The sequence below is a fragment of the Marmota monax genome, unplaced genomic scaffold (genome assembly GCF_021218885.2).
Source record: "Marmota monax isolate L192 unplaced genomic scaffold, Marmota_monax_Labrador192_F-V1.1 WCK01_AAM20220418_F8-fsc00157, whole genome shotgun sequence".
Lineage (NCBI taxonomy): Eukaryota > Metazoa > Chordata > Mammalia > Rodentia > Sciuridae > Marmota > Marmota monax.
The window spans coordinates 1,372,948-1,389,046 of record NW_026694573.1 but is presented as its reverse complement, the minus strand read 5'-3'; the positions used below and the strand labels follow the sequence as shown (position 1 = coordinate 1,389,046).

The following is a 16,099-nucleotide window of genomic DNA, read 5'->3' as shown; positions in this document are numbered from 1 at the left end:
AGGAGAAATAAATGAGGAAGATGAGAGAATGAAGGAGGGAATGAGTGAGTCAGTGAGGGAGGAAGAGATGAAGGAGGGAATGATGGATGAATGAATATGAGGGACAGAGGGAGTGAAGGAGACAGAGTGAGTGAAGGAGGGATAGTGAATGACAGAGCGAGGGAGGGAGGGAAAAGAGAAGGAAATGGTTTTACACCGCGTGACCCTCGCCAATAGGTGTTTGCTCCTTCATTCACTCGTTCCGCTCCACCAGGTGCCAAAAGCAGTGTCAGCGGCGGAGGCCACCTCCGCAGTTGCGGCCCTTTTCAAAGAAAAACAGGCCCTTCGGCTGCAGTGTAGCCCTTTTGGGCACCCGCTTCCGGCAGCGAGCCGCAGAGTGACTCCCCCGCCTCAGCCGACGCCCCCAGGCCTCAGTCCTCACCGCACTACGCTTGCGCGGAGGACCCACGTGACGACCAAAGATCCCGCCCCGCCCCCTGCGAGTGCGGCCTCAGCTTGCGGCGGCACCAGGTCAGCTGCGAGGCGTGGGCCGTGCGGGCCCGGCGGGCAGGCTGCGGGGAGCGCAGGCTGTGAGGTACCTGCGCAGGGCAGGGTGGAGCGATCTGCGCGGGAACGTGAGGGAGGGCGCGGCCGGATGCGCGGGGGCGGCGGCCTGAGGCGAGCCCGCGGCCTGACGTGGCGGGGGCGCGGCGGGCGGGACCCCCGGGTGCGGAGAGATTGAGAGCAGGCTCTTTGCTGGCAGAGGATCTGGGCCTCCGCGCAGCTGTAGGCCGTCTGACTTCCTAATCTGCTGGCCAGCCCTGTCGCCCAGGCAAGTCCAAGTGTGGCCTTCCTCAGCCGCGACGCTCGGCGCTGCACGGAGCTGGACTTGCAACAGGAGGGCAGGTCCAGGTCTGGCCGATGCCACCTGGTGTGATCTAGGTTTGCCAGGCCTTAGTTTGCTCTGCCGCGCGTCCAGGTCTGGGCGGGGTGGGAGGGTGGCAGAGGCTGCAGCCGCGGGTGCTCATCCTCATCAGGTTAAGGGATTTCCTGAGAAGCCGGGGATCGCGCTCTCTGTGCAAAATTCTCGGGTCCCACTATTTTAGATAGTGGGCAGGGAAAACAGAACGGATCTGGGCCTGCGCAGCGGGGACGCCACCACCTTAAGCCCCGGGCTCCTCCCCAGGGGGCTCCTAGCTCTGGGCCTTGTCGTTGAGGCTGGGCCTTGAGCTGGGAAAAACTCATTCTGGAGCACAAATGGGTACCGTTTGAAAGCTTCCCTTCTGGAAATTAGAACCCACTCCCTTCTCTGTTCTCTGCAAGCTGTCCGCTTTGCTTTTGTTGCAGATTTGCTTCATACTGCTAAGGATTGGGGTTCGGTGAGGGCAGACACTGCTTGTTTTGGGGCGGTACAGAAGACTGAGGATGTCTACTCAGTAAATGATGTTTGGAATTGGGTTGAATATTCCTCTGAAATGCTTTTGGCTGTCTCATCCATAAATTCATGAAAATTCGTTTTATGTCCTTCAGTTTGTACCTGTTTGGGACTTTCTAGTTTCCTCTCTGCTTCCTCCTAAAACTTTGAATAGCATGAAATGGAGGAACCTTGCTTGGGATGACTAGAATTGGGGATGTTATGGGAGTGGGGTAAGGGGAGGGCTAGTGGAGGGCTTCAGGGTAGGGTAACCCTCTGTCAAATGGAAAGGGTGAGATGGATGCCAGTGTCTTGAGTTTCCACAAGTCCTCTCACCAACACCACTGTGGTACTGGGGTTTGAACCCAGGGCCGCAGACATGCAAGGCAAGAGCTCTGCCACAGAGCTCCATCCCCAGGACAGACAGACACACACATACATTGGGTTTTGAGACAGGATCTGGCCAAGTTGCTCAGGCTGGCTTCTAATTTGCCATCCTCCCACCTCAGCCTCCCAAGTAGCTGGTGTAAGCGTGCACCACCAACACCCATCTCCAGGAACATTTATTTATTATAGAAAAGCATCAGAAATGATTAACAAAGAATGAGTCACGTTTTCGTCTAATTTTTTTTTTCGTACCAGAGATTGAACCCAGGAGTGCTTAACCCCTGAGCCACATCCCCAGCCCTTTTTGTTTTTTATTTTATTACTGAGGTTGGCTTTGAACTTGTGGTCCTCCTACCTCAGCCTTCTGAGCCACTGAGGTTACAGGCATGTACCACCACGCCCAGCTCCACCTAATTCTTTACTTTAAAAAGTACTACGGATTACAAAAATGTGGTTATAGTCAGAATTACTGTTCTTTTTAATTTAAATCAGCAAAAGTGTAAAAGAAACACTCTTGGTAAGCTGGACAGTGGCCTGAATCAGGTTTTCATTCTTTGCTGGTGGGGAGAATAAATTGGTACAACCTCTATGGAGGGCAATTTGGCAATGTTTATTAAAATGACAAGTGTACTCTAAAAATAAAATGACCCAGCAGTTCTGTATCTAGGAAATATTCCTCAGATATCTGCTGCACGTATGGCACATCTAAATGACTCAATGCACAACTGTTTGCAATAGCAAACAATGGGAGAAAGCCCATATGTTTCACCAGTATTGGGGGTCAGCTGGGCAGGGGTTGAGAATGTAGCTCAGTGGTAGAGCACTTGCCTAGTGTACATGAGGCCCTGGGTTTCATCCCCCGTGCTGTGGAAAAAAACCCACAGATTCCTTCTGGAAGGGTATGCAGGAAAGTGAAATAAAAGTTTCCTCTGAGAGGAGATCTGGTTGGTGCATACATGGAAGGGCCTTTTGAATTTGAAACATTAATGTATTACATATTCGAAAGAATATTTGAGAATTTCACTATTAAACATCTCAAATAGGATAAGTACATAGCAGGAATAATATTACTGTCAAATTCTAATGTTTTGTCTTACATGTTTTTTCTTGTTTTTTTAAGAAGCAAAACATTCCCTTTTTTCTTCCTAGAGAAAATGCTCATCCTCAATTTGACGTTTCTTGGTTTGTTTTGTTTTGTTTTTGGTACTGGGGATTAAACTCAGGGGCACTCAACCGCTAAGCCACTGAGCCACATCCCCAGCCCTTTTTAATTTAGGGACAAGTTCTCGTTAGGTTGCTTAGAGTCTCGCTAAGTTGCTGAGGCTGGCTTTGAACTCGCAATCCTCCTGCCTTAGCCTCCCGTGCCACTGAGATTACAGGTGTGTGCCACCATGCCTGGCTCTTGTCTTATAAATGTGTTTATAGTGTTTTATGCCATACTATCTATCTATAAGCAATATTGGATAGTATCATTTTGTATGTCTTCAAACTTTTTGTAAACCAAGTTGTACAATAGTGATTCTGCAATTTGCTGTTTTCTTTCTGTATGACCTTGAGATTTTACAATTTTGGTAACTGTATCTTAAGTTCTAATTTGCTTGTTTTAACTATTGGCTGTGGTTCTGTTGAATTCCTGTGCCCCAACACCTGTTCTCCTCAAGGTGATGTTTTGGTAATGGCTAGTGCTTCTGCAAATACATGGTCTTCAATGTTGCATTTCAGGCTGTGCTTCTTCATAGCAGGGAATTGTTTTTCACTCCCCACTCAGCACCTAACTGAGTTCCTTTAATTGTGCTTGATAAACACGCTTTGCCTGCACACGGAAATCTTCCTGTTTTATTATGCTTGTTCTTATGGTGGATGTTTAGGGAATAGCTACATGTATACTAAAAGGGAAGATGAGCTGCTGCGCTCAAAGCTATGGCAACCCTGTCTGAGAGGTTGATGTTTGTTAAGACAGTCAGTCATCATGATCACCCCTTGAGAAGGAGGCCTCTTGAATGTATGGTGGTCACAGTGGTGATGAGGAAGTTAAGGTTTGGAAATAGGAGCCAAGTGCCCAGAGTCTGTGGTTAGCAAGTATGTCCACAGGCACTTTGAGATGCTTGTGAGATAGATCCCTCCAGAATACTACATCTCCTAATGGTGAATAGATATGACAGGTTCCAGTGGTTGGGCATGTTTATCATATTTATGATAAGGAAATAAAGGTACAAATGATTGAGCTAGACCACAACCAATATAGGATTATGAGGGGTCTAGGAGAGAGACTGAAAGTGTTGAGAGGATGACAGTTTTTTCTTTTGGCCAGGAAAAGGAAGGAAGACCTGAAGGAGGATTTTGAACCAGGTCACAGGGAGCCCCAGGTGGGAAGCAGTAAGGAATTATCATTTAAGAAATCATATGGTAAACTCAGGGCATTTTAGTACCTTCTTGTGGCCTGGACAGAGGAGCTAGGGAAGATGAGGCAAGAGGTAGGAAAATCAGTCGGGGCATCATTCCCTTGATCTGATCCTGAGTAAGGGCTGTGGAGGAATAAAAGGGTAACTCTCTGAGACAGGAGAAAGGGAAAAAAATCAACCTGAGGGTCTGATAGGGCACAAGACTTAAAAGAGAGCTTATTGAGACCATGTGGTTTCCATATGGAAACAGAAGCAGTACCAGTGACAAAAATAGATGGGTCGAGAGGACTTCTGGCTGGATTAGGCACTGAACTGGAGATGTGATTGGGAATGCAGGTTCTGGGGAAAAGTGTGGGCTAGAGCAGGGTGGGTGAGATGAAAGGAAGAGATCAGGAAAAGGGGACTTGCCATAGGGCAGTTTCCAGGCAGGAGATACTCCTAAGCCGGAGGTAATCAGTGAGGATATGCCTTAGCTTTGGCCATCTCTGGGGCCTTGGTGAGAAAGATGAGCCAATCCACAGTGGGAGGAAGGAGTGAGTTGGGGAGTAGGGGTGGGCAGAAGTCCTAAATTCAGGATACAGACTGGAGAGTTGAGTGTGTCTGATGGGAGGCATTAGAGCACACAAGTTCAGGAGGAGGGAGACGTGGGCAGCAGGGAGGTATGTGCTCCTAGACCTCAGTAGTGAGTAAGGATACCTCTTTTTGGACAGTTTTATATTAGAATCTCTTTTTCATTTTTGATTTTAAAGATAATGTAGGGGGACTGGGGATGTAGCTACATTGGTAGAAACCTGGCCTAGCATGTGTGAAGTCCTGGATTTAATCCCTAGCACTGGGGGGAAAAAAAGGGATATAGCAGGGAATTTAAGAAGATATGTATTTGGGGAGGGGAAAGTAGGGTAACTTGAGGTACAAAGAGCAAATATTCATGGCCTTGTGACTGATTGGCCACTGTATAGCCTAGAAACCATGCAGCTTTTGCTCACCATGCAGACCACTTATTCCTTGGTCTGGAGCAGCTGGCTGTCTACTGTCATTTCTAGTTTTTCACAGTCTGTATGGCAAAAGTGTGTTGCAATAGGTTTGTATTTCTGGTTGGGATTCTGAGGCTCCCATTCAAATCAGTGTGTAGGTTTCGAGTATACCAATTCAATTATTAGAAAGTAACCTCAAATTTAAAATGTGTTGCAGATGATCTCTAATGCGCCATGTCTAGTCCAAGTTACTGTGCTTGACTTTTAGACTCTTAGTAAAAGAAGGCAGATCCTGGAAATGGTATCTTGGTCCTCACCTTCCAGGAGAGGATTTCCAATTCAGGGACACTGCATTTGGGTTTCCAGACCACTTCTCAGGCCTTGCCTTTTTGGGGGGATAGTTCTGGGGATCAAGCTCAAGGTCTCACACATGCGTGCCTGGCAAGTGCTCTACCATTGAGCTAACACCTAGACAGGCGGGGGGGGGGGAGAGATACTTTTATCTCTCCTTTTATAGTTGAGGAACCTAAGGCTCAGGGTGGCCATGTCACAAGTCCTTGGTGGGGCGGGCTCACCAGATTTGGGAAAACTTTTACCCAGGTTTCCCAAACACCTTCTATATTACTATATTACTGAAGGAGACAAAATGAGATGAAGAACCTTGGGGATGAAGGAACACAGGTCATCAGGAAAAAAGAAAAGTTGAACCAGAGGTGGGAGGAAACAGGGAACCAGAGGGCTTGGAATCATAGGGAACACCCAAGTGAGGGAGGCACAGGAGCAAGAATGAACAGCAGGTGCCTCAGGTACAGAGCTGGCCAGTTCATGCATGGCAAGGGTTCCACTTACCTGCTCATTCCCTGTCCCCTCTGTCTTCAGCAGACAGGCCACAGTGGTGAGGGTTGGTGTGGCTGTCAGAATGGCGGAGGAGCAGGAATTCACCCAGCTGTGCAAGTTGCCCACACAGCCCTCCCACTCACACTGCATCAACAACACCTACCGCAGCACACAGCACTCTCAGGCCCTGCTCCGGGGCCTGCTGGCTCTCCGGGACAGTGGGATCCTCTTCGATGTCGTCCTGGTGGTGGAGGGGAGACACATTGAAGCCCATCGCATCCTGCTGGCTGCATCCTGTGATTACTTCAGGTAAGTTACACCTGTTTTTACAAGGACAATAATACAGGTGATCCTGGCTCTAATATGCAGGCATCCTGGCACTAACAGTGTCTCCTATTCATCCCAGAGCCATTCCATTCCTGTCTCTTGTTTACATCAGAGCCATTCCACTGCCTGCTGTGGAGATTCAGTCAACAAGTGTGACACAGAAGGAGCCTTAAAGTTTGTTCTTTTAGCCATCCCATTTCTTGGTCATGTTCTCTTTATTAAGATAGTCATGCTTGGATTTACTTATAATGTTGCCTTTTATAAAATTAATCTTCTGTTTCAAGTACAATACCTTGGGGTAAAACAGATTTGCCTTTTATTTTACTCTGGTTTCCATCCCTATCCCCATCATCTTCTTTTGGAAAAATTTGAAAAACTGAGGAAAAGTTAAAAGAATAATATGATGGACATCTGAATACATGTCAGTTAACACTTTTGCCACATTGCTTTCCTGTTTTATATAGGCATACTTTTTTTTTTTTGTACCAGAGATTGAACTCAGGAGCACTCGGCCACTGAGCCATAGTCCCAGCCTTATTTTATATTTTATTTGCTCTCACTGAGTTGCTTAGCACTTTGCCATTGCTGAGGCTGGCTTTGAACTCATGGTCCTCCTGTCTGAGCCTCCCTGGCCGCTGGGATTACAGGTGTGTGCCACTGCGACTGGCTGGCCATACTGTTTTTAGGCAGTAGGAATTGAACCTAGGGCCTCCTGCAATTGAATCTAAGGCCTTCTGCATGCTAAGCAAACATTCTACCACTTAACTATATTCCCAGCCCTTCTAATTTTGAGATAGGGTCTTGCTAAGTTTCCCAGGCTAGCTTCAAACTTGTAATCCTCCTGCCTCAGTCTTCTCAGTAGCTGGAATTACAGGCATGCACCACTGCACCCAGCTATATATACTTTTTTTTTTTTTTTTTTGGTATTTAGATTGAGCCTAGCGGCACTTTACCAATGGGCTATATCCAGCCCTTTTTATTTATTTACTTTTTAAATTTTGAGACAGGGTCTTACTAAATTGTTGAGGGCCTTGCTAAGTTGCCAAGGCTGAATCTGAACCTGCAGTCCACCTGCCTCAGCCTCCCAAGTTGCTAGGATTATAGGCAAGCACTACCATATCCAGCGTACACATACTTTTTTTAAAAAGACATTATAACACCTACCCTTAAGTCTTTTAGTACTCCTCTCATTATCATAATGCTAGCTGAGAGGTGCATATGAGCCCTGGTCACTCTTTTGGCACCCTGTAGGTGCTAAAGCCTAAAGCTGGGTGATTATTACTGTGTACACATTGTCTACACGGATACATAATGTTTAGAGGTACCCTTTCCATGGCACTCACCTTCTGGCTCACACCTCTCCTCCTCAAGTATCAGCCTCTGGCCCTCCCAGTAGTCTCTCTGGCTCCTCCAGCATTTTTCATGACTTCTTGTATGATCCCATGTCAGCCGTAAGCACATTGGGAAGAACCAGTAGCTTGTCTGTCTCACACTCTTGAGCTGGAATCTGCCTCTTAGTCCTATGAGTGCCTAACATGTATTAGGGTTCTACAGACAGAACCAGAACCAACATGATATACATACATGAAAGGAGAGTTATTAGAAGAATTGATTCATTTGGTTGTGGTGGCTAAGAAGTCTCATGAAAGACTTTCTGCAAGCTGGAGACCTTGGGATGCCACTAGCATGGCTCAAAACAAGTCTGAAAGCCTCAGAATTAAAACTGATGATATAAATCTCAGTCTGAGGCTAAAGGCTTGAGAACCCTGGGGAACAATTGATGAGTCCTGGAGTCCAAAGGCCAGAGAACCTGGAGTTCTGATGTCCAAGGACAGGAGACAAGAGTGTGCCAACATCAGATAAGGGAGATCACCCTTTCTCTGCCATATTTGTTCTGTGTGGGCCCTAGCTGATCTTCTCCATTCAGTCCACCAACCCAAATCACTCTCTTCTGGAGGCACTAATAATAATGCTTTTTCAGTTTCTAGGTACTCCTTAATCTAGCAAAATTGATACCTAAAATTAACCATCACAAGCATTTGTCACTTGGAGAGCCAAGCAGTACCTATGACTTAAACAAATACATTTCTGTATTTCATTTCCTCTCTTGTCTGCATGGCTCTGTACCCTAAGAAGTTGGGTGCCACTACCCTCCTTTCTTGCTGATGAGAATGAAGCTCAGAAGGAGGAAGGGCTTCCAACTGAGAGTGGGACTCACACCCCAGTTTTTCCATGGTCATTCCATTCCACCTCTGATTCTGTTTGATCATTTTTATCTTCCATGCTTGATGGTAGTTTTCCCTTTTGCTCTCTATTTTTAGTTTTAGGAATTATAGAGCAAAATACTTTATGTGTATGTGTGTATATATGTTGGCAGGTACTTGGAATTTAATTCAGAGCCTTGCACATGCTAGGCAAGCACTCTACCACTGAGTTACACCCCTAGTTTATAACCTGTTTTTAAATGTTTCTATATATCTACACACGTTGTCTCTCTCTCTTTTTTTTAACGTCCATACACTTTCTTTTTGCAAACACTAATACACGATTCTAAAACCCCAAAAGTTCTGAAATTCAAATTCATTAAACCACAAAACTATATATATATATATAATTTTGTCCTGCTTAGTGTGAGTCTATGAATTTTACTTTGGAAATACTAAGGTATTTGAATATGAGGTATTAATCCAGATCCCACTTGGTATAACCTCCTGTATGGCATATGTATAGTATTTCTTTTTTTGTTGTTGTTAAAAAATATAAATATCTTTATTTATTTTTTCATGTGGTACTGAGGATTGAACCACTGAGCTACAACCCCAGCCCCATGTAGTGTTTCCTTTTCTACTGCTAAGTTATGTTACATCCCCAACATCCCTACTCTTTTTATTTTATTTTATTTTGAGACAGGGTCTCATTAAGTTGAAGAGACTGGCCTTGAACTTGTAATCTTCTTACTTAAACTCCCATATAGCTGGGATTATAGGCGTATACTACCATGCCCAGCATGCACAGTATTTCTCAGTTAAAACTTGAATTCTGAACATTCTGTCTTCACAGTGTTGGATGAGGATTAGGACCAAAAGGAGCCATTGCAGGAAATTTTCTCCTCCACATCATATCAGAGACAGCACACTGGGTTAGGGTTCTGCGCTTTGGGATATCCTGGAAATTCCAGGTACCAACAGTAGAGGTGGCTTCATTCTTTCTGCTGCAGAATGTTCTGTGGTATTCATATCCCTTACTTTTTTGGTTGATCACTAACTGCTGGGAACTTGGTGAACATCTTTTCATCATTGCTGGGGATCAAACTCAGTGCCTTGCACATGCTAGGCAAGTACTCTACCACAGAGTTACATCCCTAGCCCTTGAACATCCTTTTAAAAATTATGATTTTAAAAACACACATGCCAGGCATGGTGGGTGCATGCCTGTAATCACAGAGACTTGGGAGGCGGAGGCAGGAGGATTGTAATTTGAGGTCAGCCTCAACAATTTAGTGAGACCCTATCTTAAAATTAAAAATATAAAGGACTAGAGACTTAGTTCAGTGGCAAAATGCCCCCGGGTTCAACCCCTAGTAAACACACACACGCACACAGACACACACACACATGCACCAACAATCACATAAAATTTCATCTCCATTTTTTTAACTGTGCAGCTCAGTAGTATTAAGTATATTTATATTGTTGTTAAAAAAAATCAGAAGATTTCATGTTATAAATCTGAAACTCTGTACCCACCAAGCTCTATTTCTTCTTTATCTCCTCTCCACCAACCCTGACAACACCATTCTACTTCCTTTTTCTTCAAATTTGACTACTCTAGGTACCTCATAAATGGGATCATTTAGTATTTATCCTTTTGTGACTGTTTTATTTTGCTTAGCATAATGACCTCAAGGTCTATCCATGTTGTAGCATAAGACAAAGTTTCCTTTTTTTAAGACTGAATGAATCCCATGGTATGGAAATGCTATATTTTGCTTATCCATTCATCTGTTCATGGATTTGGGCGCTGCTTCCCCCTTTTGGCTATTGTAAATAATATTATCATTAACATGGGTATATAAATATCTCTTTAAGACTCTGTTTTCAGTTCTTTTGGCTGTATCCCCAGAAGTGAGATAGCTGAATTATATGGTAATTCTAAGTTTTTGAGGAATCACTATAGCAGTTGTACCATTTTACATTGCCACCAGCTGTGCACAAGGTTTCCAATTTCTCCATATCATTACCAACTCATTATTTTCTCTTTGTTTGTTTTTTAAATAGGGGTCATCCTATTGGGCATGAGGTATGAACATTTTTATTTTAACTTTTTTTTTTAATATTGGTACTTGAATCAGGAGTGTTCTACTCCTGAGCTATGTCCCCAGCCCTTTTTAATTTTGAAGAAGGGTGTCAGCTTTTGTGTCACCATGATGAAAATATCTGGCAGGAAGGAAAAGTTTACTTAGGGCCCACGGTTTCAGAGGTCTCAGTCCATAGATGGCCAACTCCATTGCTCTGGGCCTAAGGTGAGGCAACACATCATAAGGAAAGGGCCCAGTGGATGAAAGCTCATAATAAGGTCAGGAAGCAGAAAGAGAATGAGGGGAAGAGCTACAGGAAAGATGCACTCTTCTAGGGAGTGTCCCCAGTGACCCAACTCCTCTAGCCCTGCCCCACCTGACTACAGTTACCACCCTTCAAACTAGAATGAACTGATTAGTGAACAGCTCTCATAATATAATAATTTTACCTCTGAATATTCCTGTGTTAATAAGAGCTTTGATGGGACACTTCACATCCAAACTATAACACAAGAACATGCTAAATTGCCTAGGCTATCCTTGAACTTGTGATCCTCCTGCCTCAGCTTCTAGAGTCACTGGGATTACAGGTATGTGCCACCACACTGCACTCCCATCTTTTTTTTTGTACCAGGGATTGAACTTAGGGGTACTTAATCACTGAGCTACATCCCCAACCCTGTTTTGTATTTTATTTAGAGACAGGGTCTCAATGAGTTGCTTAGTGCCTCACTTTTGCTAAGGCTGGCTTTGAACTTGCGATCTTCCTGCCTTAGCCTCCTGAGCATAGGCATGTACCACCATACCTAACCCAACAATTTTGACACAATTTCTGAGTTATTAAAATGTAGTAAGTATATACTAAAGAAATAAATATCAATTTTTGGTTAAAAAATATATATAAAAGGGAATGGATATGTATGTAATTTTTATTTTGGGATTTTTTCCTACCTGATTTTTATCTTGAAAGATGTTGATCCTACAGAATGATAGAAAGACAAGTTCAGTGACCATCTGTGCCTTTGGTCTAGATTCATCACTTACTAACATTTTGTAAGATTCACTTCAGAGGAATTGCAGACATTGTGACATTTTATCCCTAAATACTTCAGTGTGTCTCTTTAGGGGAATTCTGATGTACCTATTATAAAGTCTAAGAAAATTTATAATCATTACATAATTTCATCTGATATTTGAGTCCATATTCAGATTTTCCTAACTGTCTTTAAAATGTTTTATATTTCCTCCTTCCTCCCTCCATTCAGGGTCCAGTCAAGGTTCATGCAGTAGATCCTTTCTTAAGATGATGAAATCTGTCAGTCTAAGTGCCAGTGTACCTCCTCAGGGGATAGTGATCAGTGTTGACATCATGATCTTGGAGGTGCTGGGCAGAGGAATCAGACAAGGGAAGTGCATGCAATGGCACAGTTCTGAAAAGTGCAGACCACTACAAAGTGCATGGGGAAGTGCTTCAAGAGGCTGGCTACACGTGGAGTAAAATGTTTGGGAATCAACTTACCAGGCATGTGCCAGGTCTGTAGGAAGATGACTTGTAAGACCTTAAAAGAGACCACAAGGGTGACTGGACACATAAGAACGTCCACTGTGTTCATTGCAAAGATGCTAGCTCTCTCTTTGTTAACCTAGACGTTTAATGTGTTTCTTCCCAAGAGGGTTTATTGGGAGGAGGTGCACAAGCTAATTATAAAGGTCAAGTGAAAAAAAGCAAGCAGCAGTTAAGAAATTGTTGAAAGCAAAGGTAATGAAAGGAGACCAGCCCTAACCTGGACATATTATGAAGCTGAAGTATTTGAAATGGCTTCTGGTGGGTAAAGAGAGGAAAGATTATAGAAAAAGTCTAGGAATTTTGGAAATGTCACGAGCACACAGGAACTTTGTAGGTGATAGAAAGGCATCATAAATCAGGAAGGGGTAGACAGACATCAGTGTTACCAAGTAGAAAAGCATTAAGTCAGACCTTTGTTTTACACCTTATACCAAAATTAATTCCACATGGATCAACAGTTGTTTTTGTTTTTTCAGTGCTTGAGTTCAAATTCAGGAGCCTTGTACATGCTTGGAAAGTACTCTACCATTGACTTAAATCTTAGCCAGATCAACAGTTTTAAGTGTGAAGTATTAAACAATTTAAAAAAAATTACAGGAAGATATAGGGAAATGTTTTCTAATATAATCAACCCAGAGGGAAAAAGTCCTTCTAAGTTTGACGTAAAACTCAGACACAAGAAAGAAAATGATAAATTTGACTACATTAAAAACAAAACACGTATGATGGGACACACCTATAATCCCAGCAATTTGGAATGCTGAAGTAGGAGAATTGCAGGATTGAGGCTGACCTTGGCAACTTAGACCCTGTCACAAAAATAAAAAAGCCTGGGGTATAGCTCAGTAGCAAAGTGCCAATGGGTTTAGTCCCCAGTACCACAAAATACAAAGACTGCTGGGCACATTCCTGTTATCTCAGCTACTAGGGAGGCTGAGGTGAGAAGATCACATGTTAGATGCAGCCTGGGCAATTCAGTGAGACCCTATTTCAAAACAAAAATTTTAAAAGGCTATGATAGAGGGCTTGCCTAACAAGTGTGAGGCCCTACGTCAAATCCCCAACACTACCTCCCCACAAAATACAAATTTATGCATTCAGAAAGCATCATAAAACCAAAAGATAGGGGCTGGGATTGCCTAGCATGCATGAGATTCTGTATTCAACCCCCAGCACTACAAAAACAAAAATGAAAAGGTAGGAACAAAATTCAACTAATAGAAAATTGGCAAAAAATTTTTCTATTCAGAAAAAAATTTAAAAAAAGGTTCTTAGACACATGATGAGAGTTTTCTGTCTCATTCATTGTAAGATTTCTCCCTCTCATTGTAGCAGAGTTAGAGCTTCCTAGGTTGTGGGTGCAGAGGAGGCACTTGGCTCCACTGTAGGGAATGATGTAAGAAGAGCAAAGTGTGATTGTATGTCCCATCAGCTGCTTTTGTGGTAATTAATCCTGGCATATATAGATGCAGAATGCTGTGGGGCCGGGAGACTATCCATTATGCGAAATAGCAAGAAGATTCTAACTAATCTAAATGTAGAACCTTATACACATAGATAAGGATCAGTTTACAAGATGTTTAGTTAAGTAAAAACTAAGGTGCTGAATATGAACTGCCTCAGGAATAGTGAGTGCTACCCTTGGGAGGGGAACCAATTGGAAGCTGGGACATGAGGTACCAGCAGATTTTCAGTAGATTTTAAATCTTGAGCCATGTATGTTACCCAGTTGAAACACAAAAATCTATCTATTTTTGTTTTGAAATAGGGTCTCTACTATCTTCAAGTTGCTGACTGTCACATTTAAATCTTCAGCCCTGGGCTGGGTCTGTAACTCAGTAATAGAACACTTGCTTAACATGTGCAAGGCCCTGAGTTCCATCCCCAGCATAGCAAAACAAAATAAATCAAACAATAACAACAAAAACACTCCAGCCTTGGCTGCCAGCTTTTTACTTCTCAGTACCTAATCACATGTCCTTACTTGGTTATCTCACAGGCATCTCACGTTGACCATGTCAATGACAGGACAATGACTATTCTCCCTAAACTAGTTCCTCCTGAATTTTTACCCATTGGTAAGAGTGTCCCCATCTACCCAGCAGCGTCACCCGGCAAAGTCCCTGAGTCCTCCCTGCATTTCCTGAAATCAGTCTGTCAGTAGATTCTCTCTCCTGTGCCCCAGTAGAGCTCTTCAGAACTCTCAGCTGTGACTGCAGCCGCACCAACCTGTCCAGGGCCTAGGTCACCTGTAGGAGCCTCCTGTCTAACTGATCTTCTTACCCCTCCAGCTCTTCTTTAGGCCCTTTGCTTTAGGCTTCCAGACTGTTCGTTTATGCCACACTCTGTAAAATTCCCACACAGCAGTGTCTCATTAAACTCAGATTTTAGTGCACAGTCTACCCTTCCCTAGAGGTAACCAGGCCTGCCGCCCTGCCTGGTCCTGACTCACCTCCTACTTATTTCCCCCTGTCTTGGCTGCCCTAAGCTTTTCCTTGCCCCAGAATCTGAACACCTGTCTCCTTACCTGGGATGCCCTCCACTGCCTGGCATGTACTGCTACCAACCTACTCTTAGGTCTCAGTTCCTTGGAGGAGCCTATCCCTGCTTCATCTCAGTGCTCCAGTGAGTTACACCCAGATCAGATGCCCTGTTGAGTTCCTTCCCAGCATTTCCAAATCCAAAATACCATGCTTCTTTTACTTTTTTCTTTTCTTTCTTTTTTTTTTTTTTAAACTTTTCTTGTTTGTCCTTTGCTAGCATTAAACTTGTACATAGGAATCTTTCCAATGTACTTCATGATTATCGCTTCTTCTCTGGAAATTGTTATTAGCATTTGGTAGGAGCTTAATAAACATATGTTGAATGCAATGACTCTTATTTTTATTACTTATTTCCCACTAATTAGCATATTCTTTCCAAACATACTCTGGAGTAGATGCTGCTTTGACCTGAGAACTGCACTAGTGAATGAAGCAAAAAACAAGTAGGCATGGGCTTGCCTTCATGAAGTGTATATGGGGCACCTGAAAGCCCATGGAAAGGGAGACAAGTGATTTCTAGAATGGCTGCCCAGACTCTCAGGCTCCTTCCATAGGTTGACTTCCATGTGCATGCTGCTTACTCGGAGCATAGAGTGGTCAGCATTCTACTATGCACACTGCCAGGCAGCCCACTCTCTGTTACCCTATTGTTGGGTACTTGATTCTCCTTTCTAAATGTTCTTTGTGGCTTGGACTGGTATCTGACTATTATAATTATGGTCTTTTCTCTTAACTTTGCAGAGGAATGTTTGCTGGGGGATTGAAAGAGATGGAACAGGAAGAGGTCCTGATCCATGGTGTATCCTACAATGCCATGTGCCAAATCCTGCATTTCATATATACCTCTGAACTAGAGCTCAGCCTGAGCAACGTTCAGGAGACACTGGTCGCTGCCTGCCAGCTTCAGGTAAGGCTCACCTCATCAAGCAAAGCAGATCTGTATCCCCTTGGGGTTTCTCCAGATACCCATGGTGCCCACTGGGTAGTGGCATTGGTATAATGTGGGTCAGAAGGGTCAGGACACCAGGCAGTGAAGAAGCTAAAGCAGAGTGACTTCCAGCACCCCTGGGCAACCTTGTTTTCTGCCTCTGCCCTTTACTCTTTTGCTGCTCCTTCTCCCTGACTTGGTCTCCCTGCCAGGAAAAAGATCTTGCAGAAAGGCAAGTGGGGTGACCCTGAGGCTTGTGTGTGTAAGGATCTTTGTGCCATGGTGTCAGTGTCCCCAGCCCAGCACGTGCAGGCCTTTTCTGCCTGCTTTCTGTGTTCAGCCACTCCCATCTCTTTAAAATTGTTTTCAGATACTTGTTTCCTATAGAAGTATAGAAATTTCTGAAGGTTTGGTGGTGTGTCTTAAGTTTCATAAGATTTCATT

At 43.9% G+C, this 16,099-nt stretch overlaps 1 protein-coding gene across 6 annotated transcripts in view; it reads left to right on the top strand.

Annotated features, from left to right (window-relative positions):
- Window positions 1-394: 394 nt before the first annotated feature.
- The window catches only part of Klhl22 (kelch like family member 22), a 38,998-nt gene continuing 23,293 nt past the window's right edge, over window positions 395-16,099 (top strand). Inside the window, exons 1-4 of one of the 6 annotated variants that reach the window (XM_046421231.2) lie at window positions 531-574; window positions 4,092-4,146; window positions 6,039-6,302; window positions 15,469-15,634. In XM_046421231.2, the coding sequence (XP_046277187.1) occupies window positions 6,076-6,302; window positions 15,469-15,634 (393 nt within the window). In that variant the 5' untranslated portion in view covers window positions 531-574; window positions 4,092-4,146; window positions 6,039-6,075. Of the gene's footprint in view, window positions 575-667; window positions 812-4,091; window positions 4,147-6,035; window positions 6,303-15,468; window positions 15,635-16,099 lie in introns of those variants that run through there. The other 5 variants (XM_046421232.2, XM_046421233.2, XM_046421229.1 and 2 more) reach the window with 5 other exon arrangements.